Source organism: Tachysurus fulvidraco, chromosome 4 (genome assembly GCF_022655615.1).
Source record: "Tachysurus fulvidraco isolate hzauxx_2018 chromosome 4, HZAU_PFXX_2.0, whole genome shotgun sequence".
Taxonomy (NCBI): Eukaryota; Metazoa; Chordata; class Actinopteri; order Siluriformes; family Bagridae; genus Tachysurus; species Tachysurus fulvidraco.
In genome coordinates, this window is record NC_062521.1 from 28,841,848 (window position 1) to 28,862,886 (window position 21,039).

The 21,039-nt window shown below is 42.2% G+C and overlaps 3 protein-coding genes across 12 annotated transcripts in view; 1 reads left to right on the forward strand and 2 right to left on the reverse strand.

The window, feature by feature from the left end:
* Positions 1-21,039, forward strand: part of wdr17 (WD repeat domain 17) — a 261,853-nt gene that overhangs the window by 215,559 nt on the left and 25,255 nt on the right. The window lies entirely within an intron of this gene.
* Positions 291-2,718, reverse strand: LOC113642536. Its single transcript, XM_027146096.2, has 2 exons — positions 2,571-2,718; positions 291-1,486 (listed from the first exon to the last, which is right to left on the reverse strand). Exon 2 carries the CDS (start codon positions 1,463-1,465, stop codon positions 725-727), a length of 741 nt encoding a protein of 246 aa, XP_027001897.1. The 5' UTR covers positions 1,466-1,486; positions 2,571-2,718; the 3' UTR covers positions 291-724.
* LOC113637428 (nucleolin-like) lies at positions 3,700-18,482 on the reverse strand. Of its 3 annotated transcripts, XM_047812466.1 has the most exons (3): positions 18,372-18,388; positions 9,300-9,403; positions 3,700-4,630 (listed from the first exon to the last, which is right to left on the reverse strand). In XM_047812466.1, the coding sequence occupies exons 2-3, from the start codon at positions 9,303-9,305 to the stop codon at positions 3,974-3,976; spliced, it is 663 nt and encodes a 220-aa protein (XP_047668422.1). In that variant the 5' UTR covers positions 9,306-9,403; positions 18,372-18,388; the 3' UTR covers positions 3,700-3,973. The 3 variants fall into 3 exon arrangements, with proteins under 3 accessions (XP_047668422.1, XP_026993863.2, XP_027001901.1); XM_027138062.2 differs by lacking the exons at positions 9,300-9,403; positions 18,372-18,388 and adding an exon at positions 5,365-5,856; XM_027146100.2 differs by lacking the exons at positions 3,700-4,630; positions 9,300-9,403 and adding an exon at positions 12,180-13,028 and having other exon boundaries at positions 18,372-18,482.

Below are 21,039 nucleotides of genomic sequence, written 5' to 3' on the forward strand. Positions count from 1 at the left end.
CAACCAAGTGGTCACTTCAAATGGTAATCGCGGTCACGTAGACCCTTTGTTCGTGGTGATCCCTAATGTCCTGCCGCTGTCCCCATATTTATAATTGAATCACATTTATACGTTTAGAGTTCTAAACGTATTACCTTATGATACTTCTTAGGAATGAGCTCTTTTTAGATGTGTACCTTGGAGTGGAATTTGGGTGCAATTTCTGTAATTTCATACAAAGTAAACAGCCTTTATTACCATCCGACTTCATTTTCTTCTTATTTAATAAGTAAATATTTCCATTCAACAATTTAATGATTGTTTTTGTTGTGTTGATATAATGATCTATGAATTAAAGAGAGAGATAGAGAGTAAGTTATATAATAAAACTGATTTCAATTGTAAAAAATATTCACAAAACAATTTTAACAACAATGAAAAAAAAATTAATATTTCACTTTGGAATGGAATTGAAGGTACAGTACATTAGCAGTGTGTCTGCAGGATTCATTCATTTTTGGTCGTGAACATTCTTCATAAGGCATAAGGACCTGGCCTTGTGTTCGTCCCTGCTGCCTAACACTGTGTCACAGCATGGACTTACTACATAAACCACTGATGGTTACAGACAGAACAAGGGATGAGATAAATTGTAGATTTTCTTAGAACTAACAGAAATCACTGTGTTTAATTTAATACCTGTACACTTTGTTGGAGTTTAACTATTTCTAATTCATAACCGAGTTTAAAGTATGATACATTTGCAGCAGTTATTGGGTTCGTCATTCATAAAACTGGAATCAGATTCTTCATCGACTTCTTCCACGACTGGTCCTAAACCTCCAGAATTCAGATGACGGTCCACTTGCTGGTGGTCACTCAATTGAATGACCACACCTTGAAAAACCGGAGCAAAGACATTTTGCGGTGTCCGATACTCAGGTTCCTGATCGGAGTCCTCTTCATCTGTGTAATATCCAGTTTTTTTGAGGAAGTCCTCTAAGGTCCTCAGCTGCCTGATGATCGTAATCAGACCCCTGCTGATGCCGAAGGTGGCTTCCTTGTTGAAATCTGCCTGATCAATGTGCTCAGTCACATAGACTCTGTCAATACACTCATCATCAACACTGAATATGATGCGCTCCATGTTGCTCTCACAGTGATCAGGGTTTTGGTTGTAATCTTCCAGAACGTAATCTGGCAGGTCGTCTGCTTCTGGTCTGCTCAGATTGCCCACCTCGTAGTAGTCAAGGTCCACATCAGGCAGGAGTTTCTCACCGTTTCTCTCAGTTCTGTTTCTGAACAGGTGGAAATCAAAATGTCCTTCCTCTGGGTCGTACTGCCAGCGCATGTTATTGTAGTCATCAAAATACACACAGTCATTAGCAAACCAGTAAAGCAGCTTGAGGCCGTGTCTTGGATAACGTTGACCAAATCCAGACTTTTTCAGATGCTTCAATTCATTTAATGTCTTTGGTTTACTCATAGTAGGATCTTCTAATAGGATCTATAAATAAAACATAAAAAAAGGTTTTTGCTTCAATTCATCCCGTTAATTGTAAGTCACATATGTGTCAATAATGCTGGGGCCAGTTGTACTGTTAGAGGGGCCAGTAACATTTAGACCTTAGTGTTGTCATATCATTTTCTGCACTGCACTGCAGGCATTAACAGGCAAAATACCATGTTTATAATCATTCAACAATGTATTTGCATTTCAATTTCATTTTTTACATTTGCATTACATATTCAGTATCAGTCACAGTAACTGTATTCTACGATTTTTGTGTTTTTTTGCTAAAAGATCAGCAAATTCATCTAGATTCAAGGCCTTTGCCCTCCTTGACTCAAAACTTAATACCCCTAACATTGCTTAATCTGTCATCTGACATTGTGGACCTGAGATTTAGTGCAGAAAATCTCAGTTCACAAGAATCAGTACTAACAGGGATTAAAACAGCTATCTTGCATAGTTTAAAAAGCTCAAAGAAAACATCTTTACATAGAATCAATGAATCAGAATGAATAATGCTAGCTCTACTACACTGGAGGGTTTTCTGCATGTCACTCTGTATTTTCCTTTCTAAAATTCTTCTGAACTGATGTAGTTCATACCCCAAGTCCTCAGTATTTGATTCATACATTCTAGCAAATGGAAACAGTGACTTTTCTTTGAGAAACACATCACCTCCCCTACTATTCCTTCACTCTCAGTCTTTACAATGGACAACTCTTCCTGCTCTCTCTCTCTCTCTCTCTCTCTCTCTCTCTCTCTCCTCTCTTCTTTTCTTCATTTTGGTGAGAACTATAGAGCAAAAGCAATGGGAACCAAGGAGCTTAATTAATTTACTGAAAATAACTGACTTGCTAGGTGACTAACTATGTCTAAACATTTAATGTTACGACTCGTTTACTGAGTAAAAACACTCAGAACCATGAGTTTGTTTATCATATATTTCATCCCCTTTCAAACTTGTACAAACTAACAAACGGCCAGGTTGAGATTAGCTGATCTGACGTTATACATTTACATATACATTACTTCTGTAATGCATTTAATACAAATACAACATATTAACAACTTTACTCACCTCTATATTTCATTCGTTGCTTGAAGTCATCAACTTTAATATTCGTACAGAACTTCCACCAACCTCTTATACTGTGTTCCGCTAGGAAATGTGTGGGTTATATTTTTGCTTCCTGTTGACACTTGCTAATGTGAAAGTGAAAGTGAGGTGACATACTGTACAGCTACTGTAAGTACGGTGACCCCTAATCAGAATTTGTTCTCTGCGTTTAACTCATCCAAAGTGCACACACACAGTAGAGAACACACACCCGGAGCAGTGGGCAGCCATTTATGCTGTGGCACAAGGGGAGCAGTTGGGGGGTTCGGTGCCTTGCTCAAGGGCACCTCAGTCGTAGCTGACCCAAGACTCGAACCCAAAACCTTAGTGTTAGGAGTCAGACTCTCTAACCTTTAGGCCACGACTTCCCCAATAACAGATTCCTCAGATTCCTGGCTTCCTCACAGTGTTCACTTCTCACGGATCTTATTCTGCCTCGGACTGTTAGAGAACAGGTTAGCGTCTGTTCAACTTCATAACTGAATGCCTCTTTCCTAGTTTCCTCGGCTGTGCTACTTGTTTTTGTGCAATCTGGGCTGCTTTTTTTTGTCTGGGCTGTTTGCCACAGGCCCAATGAACGTTCTTCATAGAGCCCTGGATCTTTTTTTTTTTGCCGTGTTTTATGTATTTGGGTTTGTTTTGTATGGACCTAAATAAAAAGCCATATGCACCTGCATACAGTACTTACAGCTGTGTTTGTCTGTGTTCAGGAGAATTATCAGAAAAGTAACCCTGGAATTCTGATCTATCATCTCGTGTTCATCTTTTGATCTCTAATCCAAGTGTCTTCAGTGTAAAGCAAAAACAAAGGAACTGACCTTGCTGTTCCAATACTTTCAGAGGAGACTGTATGAAATTCAGACAGTAATATGAACAGATTAATTGTGATTTTTTTTTTTTACTTAATTATGTGCAGGAAACAGATTTTGATCAGTCCTGAGAATGTCAGAGTGGAAAAATTAGCTTCTCTCCACACCCCCCGTGTTTGGTACAGTCCAATCAGACAGCAGAACACAACAGCGGTGTAGTACAGTGCCAGATAATAGGGGCAGAAACCTCTGAAACCAGACTTTAAAAAAGAGTATAATGCTTAGAAAAACATTTTTCTCTTTATTAAATGAATGTGCAAAGTACAATAAAACTGCTCAAAATATCACTCATGATGCAGCATGGGTTATGTTACAGTATATTAGGTTATATATTCATCTGTTATTATATTTTAACATGGTCTTACTCACTTCTCTCAAAATCGTAACTAATTATCATAACTTAAATATAATAATAACAATCATTATGGACATTGTCTTCTTTATCATCGATAAATTCCGTGACATCATCATTATCATTGTTGTTACACATAGTCATCACCAATAGTCATCGTCGTCATCATCGTTGTCGTCGTCGTCGTCGTCATCATCATCATCATCATCATCATCGTCATCATCATCGTCATCATCCGTAGAACTTTCATCAGAGTCTTCTTGCAGAGAATACCCAGTTTTTTCAAGGAAGTCCTCCAAAGTCAGCTTCCTGATAATCATAATCAGACCCCTGCTGATGCCGAAGGTCTCTTCCTTGTTGAAATCTGCCTGATCACTGTGCTCAGTCACGTAGACTCTGTCAATACACTCATCATCAACACTGAATATGATGCGCTCCATGTTGCTCTCACAGTCATCAGGGTCTTCATTGTAATCTTCCAGAACGTAATCTGGCAGATCGTCTGCTTCTGGTCTGCTCAGATTGCCTACCTCGAAGTAGTCAAGGTCCACATCAGGCAGGAGTTTCTCATCGTAAATATCAGACCTGTTTTGAAACAGGTGAAATCCGAAATCTCCTTCCTCTGGGTCGTACTGCCAGCGCATGTTATTGTAGACATCAAAATACACACATTCATTAGCAAACCAGTAAAGCAGCTTGAGGCCGTGTCTTGGATAACGCTGACCAAATCCAGACTCCTCCAGATGCCTCAATTCATTTAATGTCTTTGGTTTACTCATAGTAGGATCTTCTGATAGGATCTATAAATAAAACATAAAAAAGGTTTTTAACAGAAAATATCAACAAATCCACTTTTATTACATAGAAATCCAGGAGTACTCCACCCTGTATGGAGTGTTAGACAGCTTGTTTCAGTAAGACATACTGTAGAAGTAAGTATGAACAGTACGACTCTAGAGATGTTCATGATATGAGCTTTAACTTGTCATTCAGTATAAAAACACTGTGCATGTTTCCCATACAGTACAACAGTTACGGCTCTCGGTTAACAGTGAAATTTAAGTTGTTGACATTATTGTTGTCGAAATTACTCATTTTTTTGCTCCAATTTACCCCGTTATGATTATCACACATGCTGGCTCTTTTTTTTTATCTGATTACATAATATAATCAGTGTAGTGGACTTTGACTGTAGAGCAATAGAAATGCCAGAAGTTATTTAATCACCAATAGGAAAAAAAATGTAAGAAATGTGAACAGATGAAATTTTAAAATCAGCTCACAGGAATTAGAGGACATTTTATTAATTGTATTGTTTAAAGAGGTAAGTCTGTACAGTATAAAGAATAAATCTAAAATGTAAATCACTGTTTTTTTTCTGACATCAGAGTTCACTTACTGTAAGTTCTGTCTGAAGTCTCTATTTAAGCAAAGTGCTATTTAGTATTAATATTAAATGATAGTAATATGTAATAAAACATCGTGATTTGTAATATTAACCTGGAATGAATTGACATCATAAATTGCAACTTACTTTCTATGGAATTGTAGATGATCCCTTTAATCAGTAACAGTTTAATAGGCAGATGTCCTGAGTGCAACTCAGTGTGTCGTCTCCTCAGAGAGAGAAATGAGAGTACAGGAGAGCGAAAGCCGTATTTAAGTCTATGACGATATCGAAGTCCAAAACAAAATGTTATTCCAGTTATTTCTGAAGTTGTTCTTCATGAAACCACGTAGACTTTTACATGTTTCTGTGATCTGGCTTCCTCACAGTGTTTACTTCTCAGGAAACAGAAACGTATCCTGCGTCTGACTGAAGGCGGGACCAAGTTAGCGTCTGGTTAATGTTCATAACTGAGTTTCTGTTTCCTAGTTCTGTTTCTCGGGCTGTTTGCCAATCTCCCTTCTTCATAAAGCTTTCAATGACGTAGTGTTAATTTCGTCAGACGAGACGAGACAAATATGTTCGTCAAACAACTTTTTTTTTGTGTGTGTGCATGATTAAGACGAGACGATGACAAGACTGCACCGCTGTCCAAAAACGCTGACTAAGACTGAATTAACATGCGTTATTGTTGACGAAAATGTTTTGTATACAATAAAAACTAAGATAAAATCTCTCTTTTTCAATTGTCTCTGCTTTTTCATCAGCTGTTACGCCTTTAAAATATTCAGAACAGTTACAGGTAAGGTTGCCACCCGTCCCGTGAAATACGGAATCGTCCCGTATTTACAGGCAAAATGACGCGTCCCGTATCAAATCAATACACGACGCGATTTTACATAGGTCCACATTATACAGCACACCATGCAAATCACCCCACCCGCATTGTGTGGAGACGCGTCCTATTCTGCCCCTGATTGGGTAATACTCGTTGCCATCGTTGGTTTGATTGGTTTGTTTTAGGGTTACGGGCCGTGAATCACGGCCAATCAGAGTCAGAGGAGGGCGGGACGCCGCCTAGTCGGTTCTTTTGACAGAGTCAGAGTGACAGAAAATCCATATGAAACGATGACATCTCCAGATACCCCCCGCGTCCAGCTCTGGAAGTTATAATTACTAAGTTATGGATCTGTTAATTTAATAATAAGTTAATAAAATATGGTTCACATCTCACAAGTTCCTCCAAAAGCTTATTTTTTGTGTTCTTAGTCACACTTTGTTGGTGTATATTTATTATTGTCATGTATTCAATATGACCACTTAAGTTGTGATAGTGAGAGACTGAGTGCATCTGTTCACACTGATTTCAATAGCATATGTCTTATTATAATGTCCATTGGTTTCAATCTTAATATGTTTATGAATACATATTTTAAGTTATGATATACCACCACTGGCACGCCATGGGGACTCTGGTCATCGTGGCCCCGAAGAAACTGCTGAACTGCTGAACAATTGCTTTGCTTCCGCTAAAGAAAATAGTGCGCTCCGTCTCTATGGTTAGAATCCTGTGTGTCCATGGCAGCGCTCTGTTTTTCATGGCAATGGTGTGTTATAGTTAGCAGCGGTCTGTTATCAAGAAATAAAATAGTGTAGAAAGAATTCGCCCACACGCCGCAAAAAAAATAAATGAAATAAATTTTTAAAAAATCCTGAGCGCAAGTCCACCGTCTAGGCGGCTTTTTGTGTTCAATTATATTTCCTGCCCAGGCTCTTTTATTGTACATGACAGCTTATGTCCCGATGACCCGTCTTTGCATTACGATTAAAAGCAGTATCAGTAAAGTAAAAAATGTGATGTGCAGTCAAGTTCGAGTGTATGCACTGTTTAAATGAGTGTTCTCAACTTCTCACTGATTCTTCTGTGATTCACGGAGTTTTATAGCCTTGATATTGTTTCTTATTCAAAAGTGGTGACAGAAAAAACTCTTTACCCCCAACCGAAACCTCTTCCCCTGTCACAATCACATCATAATCAAAATGAATAATTAGGCTTAAAAGCAAAGGTATATGTACTGTAAGGGAATCAAGTTTAACAATAACATGTAATATTGCTCCAAATATCATCAATAATGGTGTGTGCAATACCATAACTTGCATTAAATTGGTAAATTACTTCATTTTGATTTTAGGCTTTTCATTAATCAGCATTAATGTGTTATTTTAAAAAAGACTACAATTTTTTTTACTAAAACTAGTCTAAATTTGAAAGACTTTTAGTCGACTAAAACTTGAGTTTTCTTTTGACTAAAACTAAACTAAAATGACTAGACTTTTAGACTAAAACTTGACTAACAAAAAAGGATGTGTGAATGACTAAATATGACTAAAACTAACAATGACATTTGCACAAGACTAAGACTAAGACTAAATTAAAAATAGGTGAGGAAATTAACACTACAAGGACGTGGTCTTGTTTTGCAGCATTTTTTCAGATCATCCACAACTTGTTCTTTTGATGATCTAGTCTGCCTATTTGAATTGGCAAAGGTTTGTTACACCAGGTGCCGTTCCTGATGCAACCCTCGCATTTTATCTGGTATAGGGACTGGTACTGAGAATTAACCCCTCGGTGGGTGGGTTAGTTCCCTGCCCGGAAATTGAGCCCTAGGTTGTGCCGATGAGAGCGCAGGATTACAAGAAGGACTACAGCACTCGCGTCGGCTTTTATTCAGTGTTTTCACTTCCTTGTTTATGCAGCCATGTGTACATGTGTTTATTTATTCATGCCTTGTCCTCAATCCAATGATGACCTGCTCCTTGGGTTCATACTTTAGGCCCAATTTTCGAGTCTTTTGGACCCCACGCCCAAGGAAGAATAGTGGCTCCTACAGTAGAGTCAGAGGCCAACATAGTGGCCTCGACTCCTGAGCGACAGACACAGTCAGAGGCCAACCTGGTGGCCAATTTGGAGTCAGAGCTGGCGGCCACTGCCCATAATATACAGCCACAGCTTTAATCCAACTTGGTAGTTTTTGTCCCTGAACTATCGCCATAGCCAGACTCCTACCCTGTGGACTCTGTGCTTGTCTCAATGCCACAGCTGGTGGCCAACCTGGCAGCTTACACCCTGTTCCAAGCCCAGTCCGTGCCAAAGCTGACGTGGCAGACTCCCAAGCCCTTTTCCATGCTCTGTTTAGTGCACAGTCTGAGGTGATGGGCCCCTAAGCCCTGTTCCCTGCTGAGGTCAATGTGGCAGCCCCTTCAAGCCCCTGTTTTTGTCCTTATTTATGTATGCTAACCACTAAGCCATCGTGCCTCCCCTATTATTATTATTATTATTATTATTATTATTATTATTATTATTATTATTATTATTAAGACATTTGTTCAGTGAATGTTTACCTGTATTTTTGCCTTATTTTGTAACCCTGAATTTTTTTTTTATTTTTTTTTTAGTCCTTGATCCTCTTTTTTTTCTTTCTTTCTTTTTTTTTACATGTGTTGACCACAGCCTGTTCTCTGCCTGGTGGATTTGGATTTGTTTTCATGCAGCTGTGTTCCTGTTTGCTCCTAAGAAATAATCAGGTTATGAAAGCTGGAATACTGATCTATTGTCTCGTGAACCAAGGTTTGGTGAAATATCTGTAAGTCACCATATGTGAGTGTAGACCAATCACTTTTACATTAACGACTCTGGGGAACATTTCACACGGTTAATAATCATCATGTAAAGTGTTATCATTTTTAGCATCAGATAAACTCATCAGATAAAGTCTTTTGGCCATTCCTGTCCAAATATTTATCCTGCAAATATTTAACCCAGCTTTGGGTTACTGATCAGAAGGTCAGGGTTCAAGCCCACAAGCTGCTGAGACATCAACATTGGGTCCATGAGCAAGGCCCTTAACCTCACTTGCTCCAGGGGCGCCGCACTACGGCCGACCCTGCGCTCTGACCCCAGGCTCATAATAACCTGGGATATGCAAAAACGTAAGCATTTCACTGCATTTCGTACTCTGTATGTGTATGTGACAAATAAAATTTGAATTTGAATTAATCAAAGATAACAAAATACACACATTCATTAGCAAACCAGTAAAGCAGCTTGAGGCCGTGTCTTGGATAACGTTGACCAAATCCAGACTCCATCAGATTCTTCATTCAGAGTTGGTAGTTTGGTCATCTGTAACATTAAATAAGCAAAATGTTAAACTTTTAGGTCAAAAACATTTAGCTTTAGGTCTGATGTAATTGTTAGTAATGGAGACTACTTCCATAAATAAATAATAATAAAAAAAAACAATTGTTGATGTGCTGAAAATGTATTTATTTATTTATTTTATTTTTTTGCTGAAAGTTTTTTTTTATATTATTACTGAACTACTTTTCACTGATAAATGAGAGTAGATTAGATCAGTATCTGCTAGATACTTAGAGCGTTTTCTAATATATCTAGTATTTTGTCATTCAGGTTTAACCAGATTTCAGCTGTATTTCCCGCACACATGTTGTACACATCCTGTTCCTGTTAGCTAACCTGCATATTTAATCTGGCACACGATTTACGCGAGATACCCTTTTTGATGCAACCCTCCTATTTTAAAAGACTTAACCCCTCATAGTCTGGGTTCATTCCCTGATCCACCATACAACATACCCCTTATGATCAAAACACTGACATGTGAAGTAAATAACTTTCGAGCATTTGAGGGTTAAGAGCCTTGCTTAGGGGCCCAGCATGTGGCAGAAGTGGCAGTTTTGTGGACCTGGGATTCAAACTCACAACATTCCAATCGGTAGTTCTGAACTTAATTTAACAAGACCTAGATTTTACCTAGGTTTTGTGTGTATGTGTATGTGTGTGTGTGTGTGTGTGTGTGTGTGTGTGTGTGTGTGTGTGTGTGTGTAAAAGAGATGTTACCATAGAAACAATGCTTTATTAGAACAAGCATGTTAAAATAAACCTGTCATTCATTTTACAGGCTTCAAAAAAAATTTCACAGGCTTCGCACTTCTATTGACCAATTATATTTGAGAATTCAACCACACTGTAAATCATTGTGTTGTTTTATTCAGTTTGTGCGAGTTTGTGAACATTGTAGCCTCTGAGTCTTTTTTTTGGCTACAGAAGTGAAATCTGTTGTGCATTTCTATTGTTGTAGACCATCCAACTTAAGCTTCTACATGTTGTGGGATGGTTTTCTGATCACCACGGTTGTAATGAGTGATTACTCGAGTTACCATTACCTTCATCTAGCTGGAACTAATCTGACTTCTCTCATCAACAAGGCATTTCCTCTCATCGTTATTTTTCCTCTAAACTAAACCGTTTTGTGTAAAAATCGCAGGAGATCAATCCAGATAAAATAATTTAAAACCATATAACCAAATAAAACCGGTTGCTCAGATCAGATGATTAAACTGACTGCTGAAAATAGAAAAAATTCTATTTTATTTCAAGGCAATGTTGTATATATATAAGTATATACTGTATATAACCAATGTCTATTCCTGGTTCATCCTGGGTACTGATTGAGTGAGTCTGATTCCATATCCACTAAATCAAAGTTATCTTGACAGACCTGATTAGACCTTTTTTACATTATATATTTATAATATTTTTGCATTTTGTATATCAATGTTTAATAATAAGTTTGTAATCATTGTAATATTTTAGATATTTAATATTTAATATTTAAATATTCTGTGTGTGTGTGTGTGTGTGTGTGTGTGTGTGTGTGTGTGTGTGTATTGTATTGATAATCAATACTTAATAATTTATAATAATTAACCCTTTATGACTGTCTTTTTATTCCATTAGCTGAATAGAAAACTTACCAACTTATTTCAGTCAGAAGAAACGAATGACGTTGGTGTGTTATAGGGTTAGAAAAGACACTGTTGGTTTTCTGTATGTAAACGATTGTGATTGTGTTTATCTACTGGTACAAAAAATACTGAAAATCTGTAAATATGTGTGTAATAAATAAATAAAACATACAAACATATGAACACATTCAAACAGACAGAAACTGAAATGTCTTTCTCACTGGCTTCATCATGCCAGTTGTATATTTTTTTTACTGAACGATACATCATCATTTTTATTCATTCATATTTAAATATAATGTTCTAAAATATTTCTAATGGCATTTATTTTCCTTTATAACTTTGGTTATAGCAGCTATAATCAGTCCAGTGTTCAACAGTCTTTCTTTTCCCATTCTTGAAGCTAATCAGACAAAAAAAGCACTGACGCTGGAGACTCCTTCGTCTCTGTCAATGTTGTCATTATATCTCTTTATCAAACATTTGATTAAACATGTTTTTAAATCAGTTTATTATAAGGATTAGATTAAAGTTAGTGTCCTTCATATAAGTCCCTGTGTAACATCCTGATACAAACCTGTGATTTGTTAAAGAAAATTTATCATGGTATTATTAATGGTAACTTCTGACCAATCACAGTCCAGAATTAAACAGCGCTGTGGTAAAAGTAATACATTGATAGCATTGAATGGCAGATGATAAGAGGAAGGTCTTTCTGAAAGTAGGGACAACAATGTTATACATAAAAATATATTTTATAATTGATACAAAAAAATAGAGCGGTGATATAATAAGGCTCGAAATATCAGTCGTTGCTTCGATAGCTAGTTTCTACACTGCGTACATCAGCCGTGTTGTAATACAGTCTCACGGTTGAGATATTTTCCAGAGTTCTAAATAACACAAATAAATTAGCAGTTGTAGAATTTTTTAGAACTGACAGAAATCATGTGGGGGAGGGGGAGGGGGTTGCATGTTCTCCCCGTGCCACGGGGGTTTCCTCCGGGTACTCCGGTTTCCTCCCCCGGTCCAAAGACATGCATGGAAGGTTGATTGGCAGCTCTGGAAAATTGTCCGTAGTGTGTGAGTGTGTGAGTGAATGAGAGTGTGTGTGTGCCCTGTGATGGGTTGGCACTCCATCCAGGGTGTATCCTGCCTCGATGCCCGATGATGCTGGAGATAGGCACAGGCTCCCCGTGACCCGAGAAGTTTGGATAAGCGGTAGAAAATGAGTGAGAGAGAGAGAGAAATCAATTGGTTTAAATTCATGTACAGTTTGTGTAACGATGCGTCACCTACACACTCGTGTCTAAAGTATGACGCATCTGCAGCACTTTGTGGTTTCATTATCATCCCAAAAACTGTTGATTTCTTCTTCTTCCACAGAACTTTGTACCGTGCTCACTTGTGGTCTTGAAACCCCAGTTTTCTGACCATAGTCCAGTGTTGGTCTTGAATACCCAGATTTTGAGAGAAATTCCTCAAAGGTCATCTCCCTGATAATCATCAAGAGCTCCTTGCTGATACAAAAGGTGGCTCCCTTGTCAAAATCTGTCCGATCACTGTGCTCGGTCACATAGACACTTTCTATGGACTGATCATCCACACACACTATGATACGGTCCATGTTGTTACCATTTTTAAAGCCACCGTAATCTTCCCGGACGTAATCAGGCAGCTCGTCTGCTCCTTCGCTGTTCAGGTTGCCTACCACGTAGTATCTCAGGTTGGCGTCAGGCAGGAGTTTAACACCGTTTTTGTCGTGTCGGTTATTAAATCGGTGAAAGCCGTAAAAAGAATTTTTTGGATTGTAACTGCAACACATCTTATTGTTGTTGTTAAAAAAGATAAACTCGTTCGCAAACCAGTACAGTAGCTTGAGGCCGTGTCTCGGATACGGTCGACCGAATCTCGATTTTTTGAGATCGGTCAGTTCTTTTAGCATCCGTGGGTTGGTCATGGTCAATATGTAGGAAAGTCTATAAATAAAAGGTTAGAATATTCTTGTTAGAAAGCGATCACTATTGAGGGTCACCTGCACAAATGAGATATTGTTTTTGAGTGAATGAAATGATTAGGAATGGTATTCTATTAAACATCACATTTACAGCTTTTGGCAGACATTTTTATCCAGAGTGAATTAAATATTTCTTATTTATAGAACTGAGCAGTTTTGGATTAAGGGCCTTGCTCAGGGGCCCAGCAGTGGCAGCTTGGCGGTGCTGAGACTCAAACTCACAACCTTCTCATTAAATCATTCTCTTCTTATTAACTGGAGCGAGATGCAGTATTATTAAGTCCAACGCCACTCTGTTAGGAGCTGCTGCGAGAGTTCCCTGCCGACCACCAGTGCTAGCAGGCAATAGGTACGTTTGGACGTGTTTCAAGGTTTCCATGTTTTTGTTCCCTTTCGGAACTCGAGCTGCGTTGAAACGCTATGGGAACGCCCTCTGCGTGACCACGCTCTGAACCACGTGTGTAATCTGACCAATAGGCTTTGGAACGTGACGTCATCGGCGGGTGACGTCGCGTAAACAGGAAGCTACAAATGGCTGCGAGATGGACAAGACGCTAGCTTCTGCTCGTTCAGGTAAGCGCTGTTTTCTGATACTGTGTTTTTCTGATCGAGTGATGGCTAGCAGACAGAACTTCCGAAAGTGTGTTTTTCCGTGTCCCCGTTTTATTACCGGGAAGGATTCGCACGATCGATGCGTTGTTTGCTTGGGAGTGGAGCATGCACAATCGGCTCTTGAGGGAGTCGATTGCTCGCATTGCAGCCGCATGGCTATGCGCACGCTTCACTCCCGGAGAGCGCTCTTCTCGAAGATGCGCGAGAAGAGCGCTCTCCCTCGCGGCTCCGGTCCCGCTCTTGCCGAGGCAAAGCGGCGCCGGCGCTCGTGGGGCTCGCAGGCCGATTTAGCAGTGGGATTGGAGGCAGATGAGTCCTCTTCAGCCTCGTCTGCTGAATCGAGCTCCGGCTCTCGCGGAGAAGCAGGCCCGATGGCTGCTTCTTCTCCCGGTGCGAGCAGCGCGGCATTACATGTCTCTCCCTCCGAGGAAGGAGAGCTGATGGATGCTAGCGAGCCCGTGGGCTCCTCACAGCCTGTGCTGTATGAGGAGCTCCTCGAGGTTGTGACACGAGCCGTAGCCAAACTGGATTTAGATTGGCCGGTGGAGCAGCAGAAGCAGCGCACACCCAGTAAGCTGGATGAGCGTTTCCTGTGCCCTGTGTCACTTCCTCGGCGCCGGAGCCTGCCATTTTTTCCCCGATCTGCACGCCGAGGTGTCCAGATCCTGGAAAACCCCGTACTCTACGCGCACTTCGCCTAGTCACTCCTCGCTTTACGCGAATGTGGTTGGGGCTAAGGCGTGTGGCTACGGGGCAATGCCACGTGTGGAAGAGATGCTGGCTAGCTATCTCTCCCCTAAAGTAGCATCGTCGCTAAAGGCTCCGGTTTTCCCTACTAAGCCGCTACATGCTACGTCAGCCTTAGTAGGGAAGGCTTACACGGCAGCAGGTCAGGCCGCGGGCTGCCTCCACACCATGGGTGTGTTGCAGGCATACCAGGCTGACCTGCTACATGATTTGGATGAGGGACTTAGCTCCGGGACCGCTGATATTGAGGAGTTGCGTCGCACTGCCGACTTGGCTCTTCGGGCCACGAAGCACACGGCGCGGGCTGTTGGGCGGTCCATGGCGGCCCTGGTGGCCACAGAAAGGCATCTGTGGCTCACCTTGTCCGACCTCCCGGACAAGGATCGAGCTGTGCTACTGGACGCACCGATGGCTCCTCCTGGACTGTTTTGCGACGCTGTGATGGCGGTCGTACACAAGTTCCAGGAGTCTAGGAAGCAGTCGGCTGCGTTTCAGCAGTACCTCCCTCGGCGATCTCATGGGGCTGTTCGGCGGCAGCCCCAGCCTGGTCCTTCCCGGCACCGCGAAGCCCAGAGACAGAGCGTGGCCACCCGCTCTCCGCGGGCAGGGCCTAAGGGCTCAAGGCGACGCTCTAGGCCCAGGAAGGAGCAGGGTGACCTGAGGGTCACCCTCGCGTCCGACAAACGGGCAGTGGTGCGTAGATCCTGACGATCTACGGTTGGGGCACGCCTCACGTGACGGTGCCCATCCCTCCCCTGCACCACCGGGGCGCTAGGCCGTTGGCTCTGCCACAGGATGTGCTTTAGAGCACGGCCCCCCTCCAGCGGGCACCTCCCTCCACTTCCGCCCAAAGTCTCTGTACGGATGGGGGAGGCCCGCCGCCTCTCAGGAGGTCTCAACGGCCGTTCAGGTCATGGAGGCTGGTCTGTCTGCCCTGCCACAAGATGTGCTTCAGGGCGCGGCTTCCCTCCAGCGGTTCGCTCCCCACCTTTCCACCCGAAGGTTCGTGGTGGAGGGGGAGGGTCCGCCGCCTCTCGCAAGGCGCCATCAGCTGCAGGGCTTGGCCCCAGCTGCTCTGAGTGGGTCAGAGGCCAGCCCTGAGGGGCTGGTTCCCCTGAGGAACTTTCTGACAGCTTGGGAGGAGCTGCCAGGAGTCTCCCGGTGGGTCCTGCGGACCATAGAGGACGGCTACACGATTCAGTTCGCGTCCTCTCCTCCCCGAGGTTGTGACACGACGCCTCCCTCACGGGGTGGGGTGCGGTCATGAGTGGCCACTCCGCCCAAGGTCTGTGGAGCGGCCCACGTCTCTCGTGGCACATAAATTGCCTGGAGATGATGGCGGTGTTTTTGGGGTTAAAACACTTCCTCCGGGACCTGAGAGATCGCCATGTATTGGTCCGGACAATACTGCGGTGGTCTCCTACATCAACCACCAAGGGGGCCTCCGATCTCGCCCTTTGTACAAGTTAGCACGAGCGGTCCTCTTGTGGTCTCGGGACAGACTCCTCTCTTTGAGGGCCATTTATATCCCGGGACGGTTGAATGTCAGAGCAGATGCCCTGTCGAGGCAGGGGCCAAGGCCTGGGGAATGGCGTCTCCACCCCGAGGTGGTGGAGTTCATATGGCGGAGGTTCTACAGAGCCCAGGTGGATCTGTTTGCGACCCGGGAAACCTCGCACTGTCCCCTCTGGTTCTCACTCTCTCACCCAGCCCCGTTAGGTCTGGATGCCATGGTGCAGTCATGGCCGAGGCTACGCCTGTACGCCTTTCCTCCGATTGCACTGCTCCCTGGAGTTCTGGAGAGAATTCGCCGGGATGGAGTTCGTCTCCTCCTTGTAGCACCTCGATGGCCGGGCAAGCCATGGTTTGCGGATCTGGTGTCCCTACTCGAAGGCCCTCCGTGGGAAATTCCTCCCAGGAGGGATCTCTTCTCACAGGCGGGCGGAACCCTGGTGCACCCCCGCCCAGAGCTGTGGAGGCTGTGGCTGTGGCCCCTGAGGGGGCACAGTTCATAGCGGCTGGTCTCTCTACGAGGTAGGAGAGACCCTTCTCCGCTCCAGAGCTTCCTCCATTTACAGCCCCCGAACAGGAGCGACAGAACCGACTGTGTCCAGTGCAAGCACTGGTCACTTACCTCCGCAGGACAAGTCCATGGAGAGAATCGGTGCAGCTGCTCGTCTGCTACGGCCCTAACAGGAAGGGTTTCCTGGCCGCTGTGCAGACGTTGAGCAGATGGATAGTGGATGCGATTGTCGGCTCCCAAGCCCTCTGGCTTCCCCGCACCGTTCGGGGTCCGAGCTCACTCCATCCGGAGTGTGGCGGCCTCTACGGCCTGGTCCACTGGAGTGGCACTCCAAGACATCTGTGACGCTGTGGGTTGGTCCACCCCGCTGACCTTTGTCGAGTTCTATGTCCTTGACCTCAGAGCCACCCCGGGCTCCTCTGTTCTACGTGCAGGTGCCGAGGTCCTCACTCTCTAAGCAGGGTCTGGTCAGTGTGGCGTGATTGGACACTCGTTCCCATAGTGTTTCGACGCAGCTCGAGTTCCGAAAGGGAACGTCTCTAGGTTACGACCGTAACCATAGTTCCCTGAGGAACGAGACGCTGCGTCTCCGTGCCACACTCCCTGCATCCCTTGCGGCGCTTACCTTCTCTCACAGGAGCTAGCGTCTTGTCCATCTCGCAGCCATTTGTAGCTTCCTGTTTACGCGAAGTCACCCGCCGATGACGTCGCGTTCCAAAGCCTATTGGTCAGATTACACACGTGGTTCAGAGCGCGGTCACGCAGAGGGCATTCTCATAGCGTTTCGACGCAGCGTCTCGTTCCTCAGGGAACTATGGTTACGGTCGTAACCTAGTGACGTTATGTTTTATGTATCTATCATGTTGTATTTGTCCCGTGTTTAGTGTAAGTCTGCTTGTAGTTTACTTGTTAATTAAAGCCGTGTTTCACTCGATCCTGCATTTGGCTCTGATTCTCTGCACGCGGGTCATTGTGATTACCGTAGAAATCCAGGTTCGATCCCGCACGTTAAACACTCTCAGATAGTTAGCTGCTCTGTGTAAATACAGGTTTTGGCTGCTAATACAACCTACAAAAAATCTATGAAGATCCACAAAAATATAACCATATTAAATATAGACAATATGTCAGGGTTAATTAATTAATCTAGATGCCCCTCTTCACTCTGTGTGTGTGTGTGTGTGTGTGTGTGTGTGTGTGTGTGTGTGTGTGTGTGTGTGTGTGCGCGCGCGGGTGTGTGTGGGGGGGTGGGGGGGGGGTGTGTGTTTGTGTGTGTGTGTGTGTGTGTGTGTGTGTGTGTGTGTGTGTGTGTGTGTGTGCGTGTGTGTGTGTGTGTGTGTGTGTGTGCATCTTTGAAAAAAATATGTATATTGATATAAGAAAGTATATTACACTGTATATTACTACATGGTTTGTACATCTAATCTGTATTTGAAATAAATATTAATAAATATTATAAATAATAATATTATTAAATATCTAATTAGTTATATCTAAACAGTTTTATTTCATTTTTTTTTAATACAAGCCTTTATTTATTTCTCAATTCAGTAATCCTGTCCCAAATCTCGCTTCATGACCTTCACTCTCGTCGCTGATATCGTTTTCTCTCGGCATTTTCTCTGCCTGGGAAACAGCAACTGATTTGTCCTGATACTGTTGGTGTGTCCCAGTAAACTTTTATCCAATCTCCAAAGTTTTACACAACAACACATTGCCTTGAAGCAGACTACAGCTTGTATATGATAAAAAAATAAATAATGTTTTATAGATTTGTTTAACAATCGTCGCTTTCTTCCACCGGCAGAGCAAAATGACAATACTGATACTGAAATGAAGGCAAAAAAATATATTTAACAAATAATATTAGTAAAAACCATTCATTTGTTGTTGGAACATCAAAATTATTCCCTTTATACTTACTGATTTTAAGGAATGGAAGATTGTTTTCTTCAGAACAGCAAAAATCTCGTGATCCGAGGTCCAGTACATATCACTGAGTTCCGTATTTACAGGAAGTGGAGTTAAAGTTCAGGAGAACAAAAGTAATAAAGTAAATAATAAAATCCTGTAGCCGATGATTGGTTTATGTTTCTTATCTGTTACTATGGCTGGAAATACATTTCAAGGTCTTTCCTGTGCTTTAGAACACAACCTGGAGTGTGACACTGTATGAAAATGATTCGTATTGTTTGCATAAAAAAATAATTTACATTTACAGCATTTGTCAGACTCGCTTATCCATAGCTACATGCAAAAGTGCTTTTAAGTCTCTATCATTGAGGACACTAACTCTGGTTCACTAGGCTACAGACTTAATAATACCATGAGCCTAAAATCACAAGCCTTTTTTTTTTATGTGGAAAAAAAAGTGATAACTGCAAATCAAACTTTTAGGCATAAACTATTAGGCTTCCTTGTTATTTTAATTGTAATTATTATTTTTATTACATTGAATTATTCCAGGGGGGCATGGTGGCTTAGTGGGTAGCACATTCGCCTCACACCTCCAGGGTCGGGGTTCGATTCCCGCCTCCGCCTTGTGTGTGTGGAGTTTGCATGTTCTCCCCATGCCTCGGGGGTTTCCTCCGGGTACTCCGGTTTCCTCCCCCTGTCCAAAGACGTACATGGTAGGTTGATTGGCATTTCTGTAAAATTGTCCGTAGTGTGTGTGTGAGTGAATGAGAGTGTGTGTGTGTGTGCCCTGTGATGGGTTGGCACTCCGTCCAGGGTGTATCCTGCCTCGATGCCCGATGACGCCTGAGATAGGCACAGGCTCCCCGTGACCCGAGAAGTTCGGATATGCGGTAGAAAATGAGTGTGAGTGAGTGAATTATTCCAAATATCTTTGGAACAAGCTAATGTTAAAGAAACCATCCATAAAATAACAAAATGAACAACAACTTACTGTTGTTACAGTTAAATAGGCTGAAGTTGCACTTGTGGATTGTTTTAGAACCTACAGAAGCATCAGAACAGTCGAAAGTATGATATATGGGTAGCATCTGCAGCTGTGTGTGTGTGTGTGTGTGTGTGTGTGTGTGTGTGTGTGTACACTTATGCATCAGCTGTACTCATGATGCATGATCTTGTCTTCCTCAAACCTTTGATCAGAGCTCACTTGATGTCTCTCAGGTGCGAACACGCTGCATCTTGTTTACACATCTTGTTGGTCGGAGCTTTTTTCTGTATTGTCTTATAGTGTTTTGTATCATCTGTTTGCACTGTCTTTTGTCCCGCACTGTTTGCACTAGGTTGCAAACGATGCACTTTATGTTGCTACAGTAGGACACCTTACTTTAAGTCCTTTACTCTGTGTTGTTTTATGTAGCTTTATGTTGTCATGTAGCATTACGGTCCTGGAGATGTGCCGTTTCATGTCACTATGTACTGCATCAGCTATATATGGTTGAAATGACAATAAAAGCTTCTTGACTTGACGCTTGGTAGCTCCAGTACTCTGTTCTTATTAGAAAGCTATCCAAAGGTCAGACACCTGATATCTCTAATGAGGTGATTGTCGAAATCTGATCAATGTGCTCAGTTACAATGCCTTGCAAAAGTAATTATACCCACTGAACTTTTCCACATCGTGTCACGTTACAAGCACAAACAAAAGTGGATTTAATTGGGATTTTATTTGATAGACCAACACAAAGTGGCACATAACTGTGAAGTAGAAGGACAATTATAAATGGTGTCCAAAATGTTTTACAAATAAATATCTGAAAAGTGTGGAGTTGATTTGTATTACTCTGTCAAGTCAAGTCAAGTCAAGTCACTTTTATTGTCACATCACCACAGCACATGTGCCTTGGTGAGTGAAATTCTTAGGAGCGAACCCCAGAAATTGCAGAACAGTTGTACAGATATACCAATAAATATATAGGTAATGAGTTGACAAGTGAAAATGTACAATTTGCTCATACATATAGTCAGTGCAATATGTATGTACCATATATACAATTAACAACATAATGAAATCAACGGGTGAAATGTGCAGTATGCTCATATATATAGTCGGTACGATGTGTGTACAATACTGTATGTACAATTAACAACCAGATAATGGAATCAGCAAATGAACATGTGCAATATGCTCATACGTGTCAGTACACATGGTGTACTATTGGGCCTCCTTTCAGTAGCACTACACATTATATTCAGTATGCATTTATTTATGTATATGTGTAAATATATGTAAATATATTATATATAAAATACTATAAGGTGCAAAAAAGACTGTACAGGTACAGATTGTATTTGTAAATATATTCTATATCAAATACTATAAGGTGCAAAACAGATTGTACAGGTACAGAAGTGTGCATCGGATGGTATCTAGTGGTAGCAGATGGATTACGGCATTGAATGCAGTGTGAATGTAAAGTCCAGTGTGTCTAGTGCAGTGTGAGTGTATGGTCCAGTGGATAGTCCGAAGTTATGGCCAGTGTGTGGCGTACCATATCGTAAAAGTATGCTGTAGGGTGTAGTAGTTGTGATTGTTGGTTAGTCTGATAGCCTGAGGGGAAAAAGCTATCCCTCAGTCGACTGGTGCGGGATCGGATGCAGCGGAGACGTCTTCCTGAGG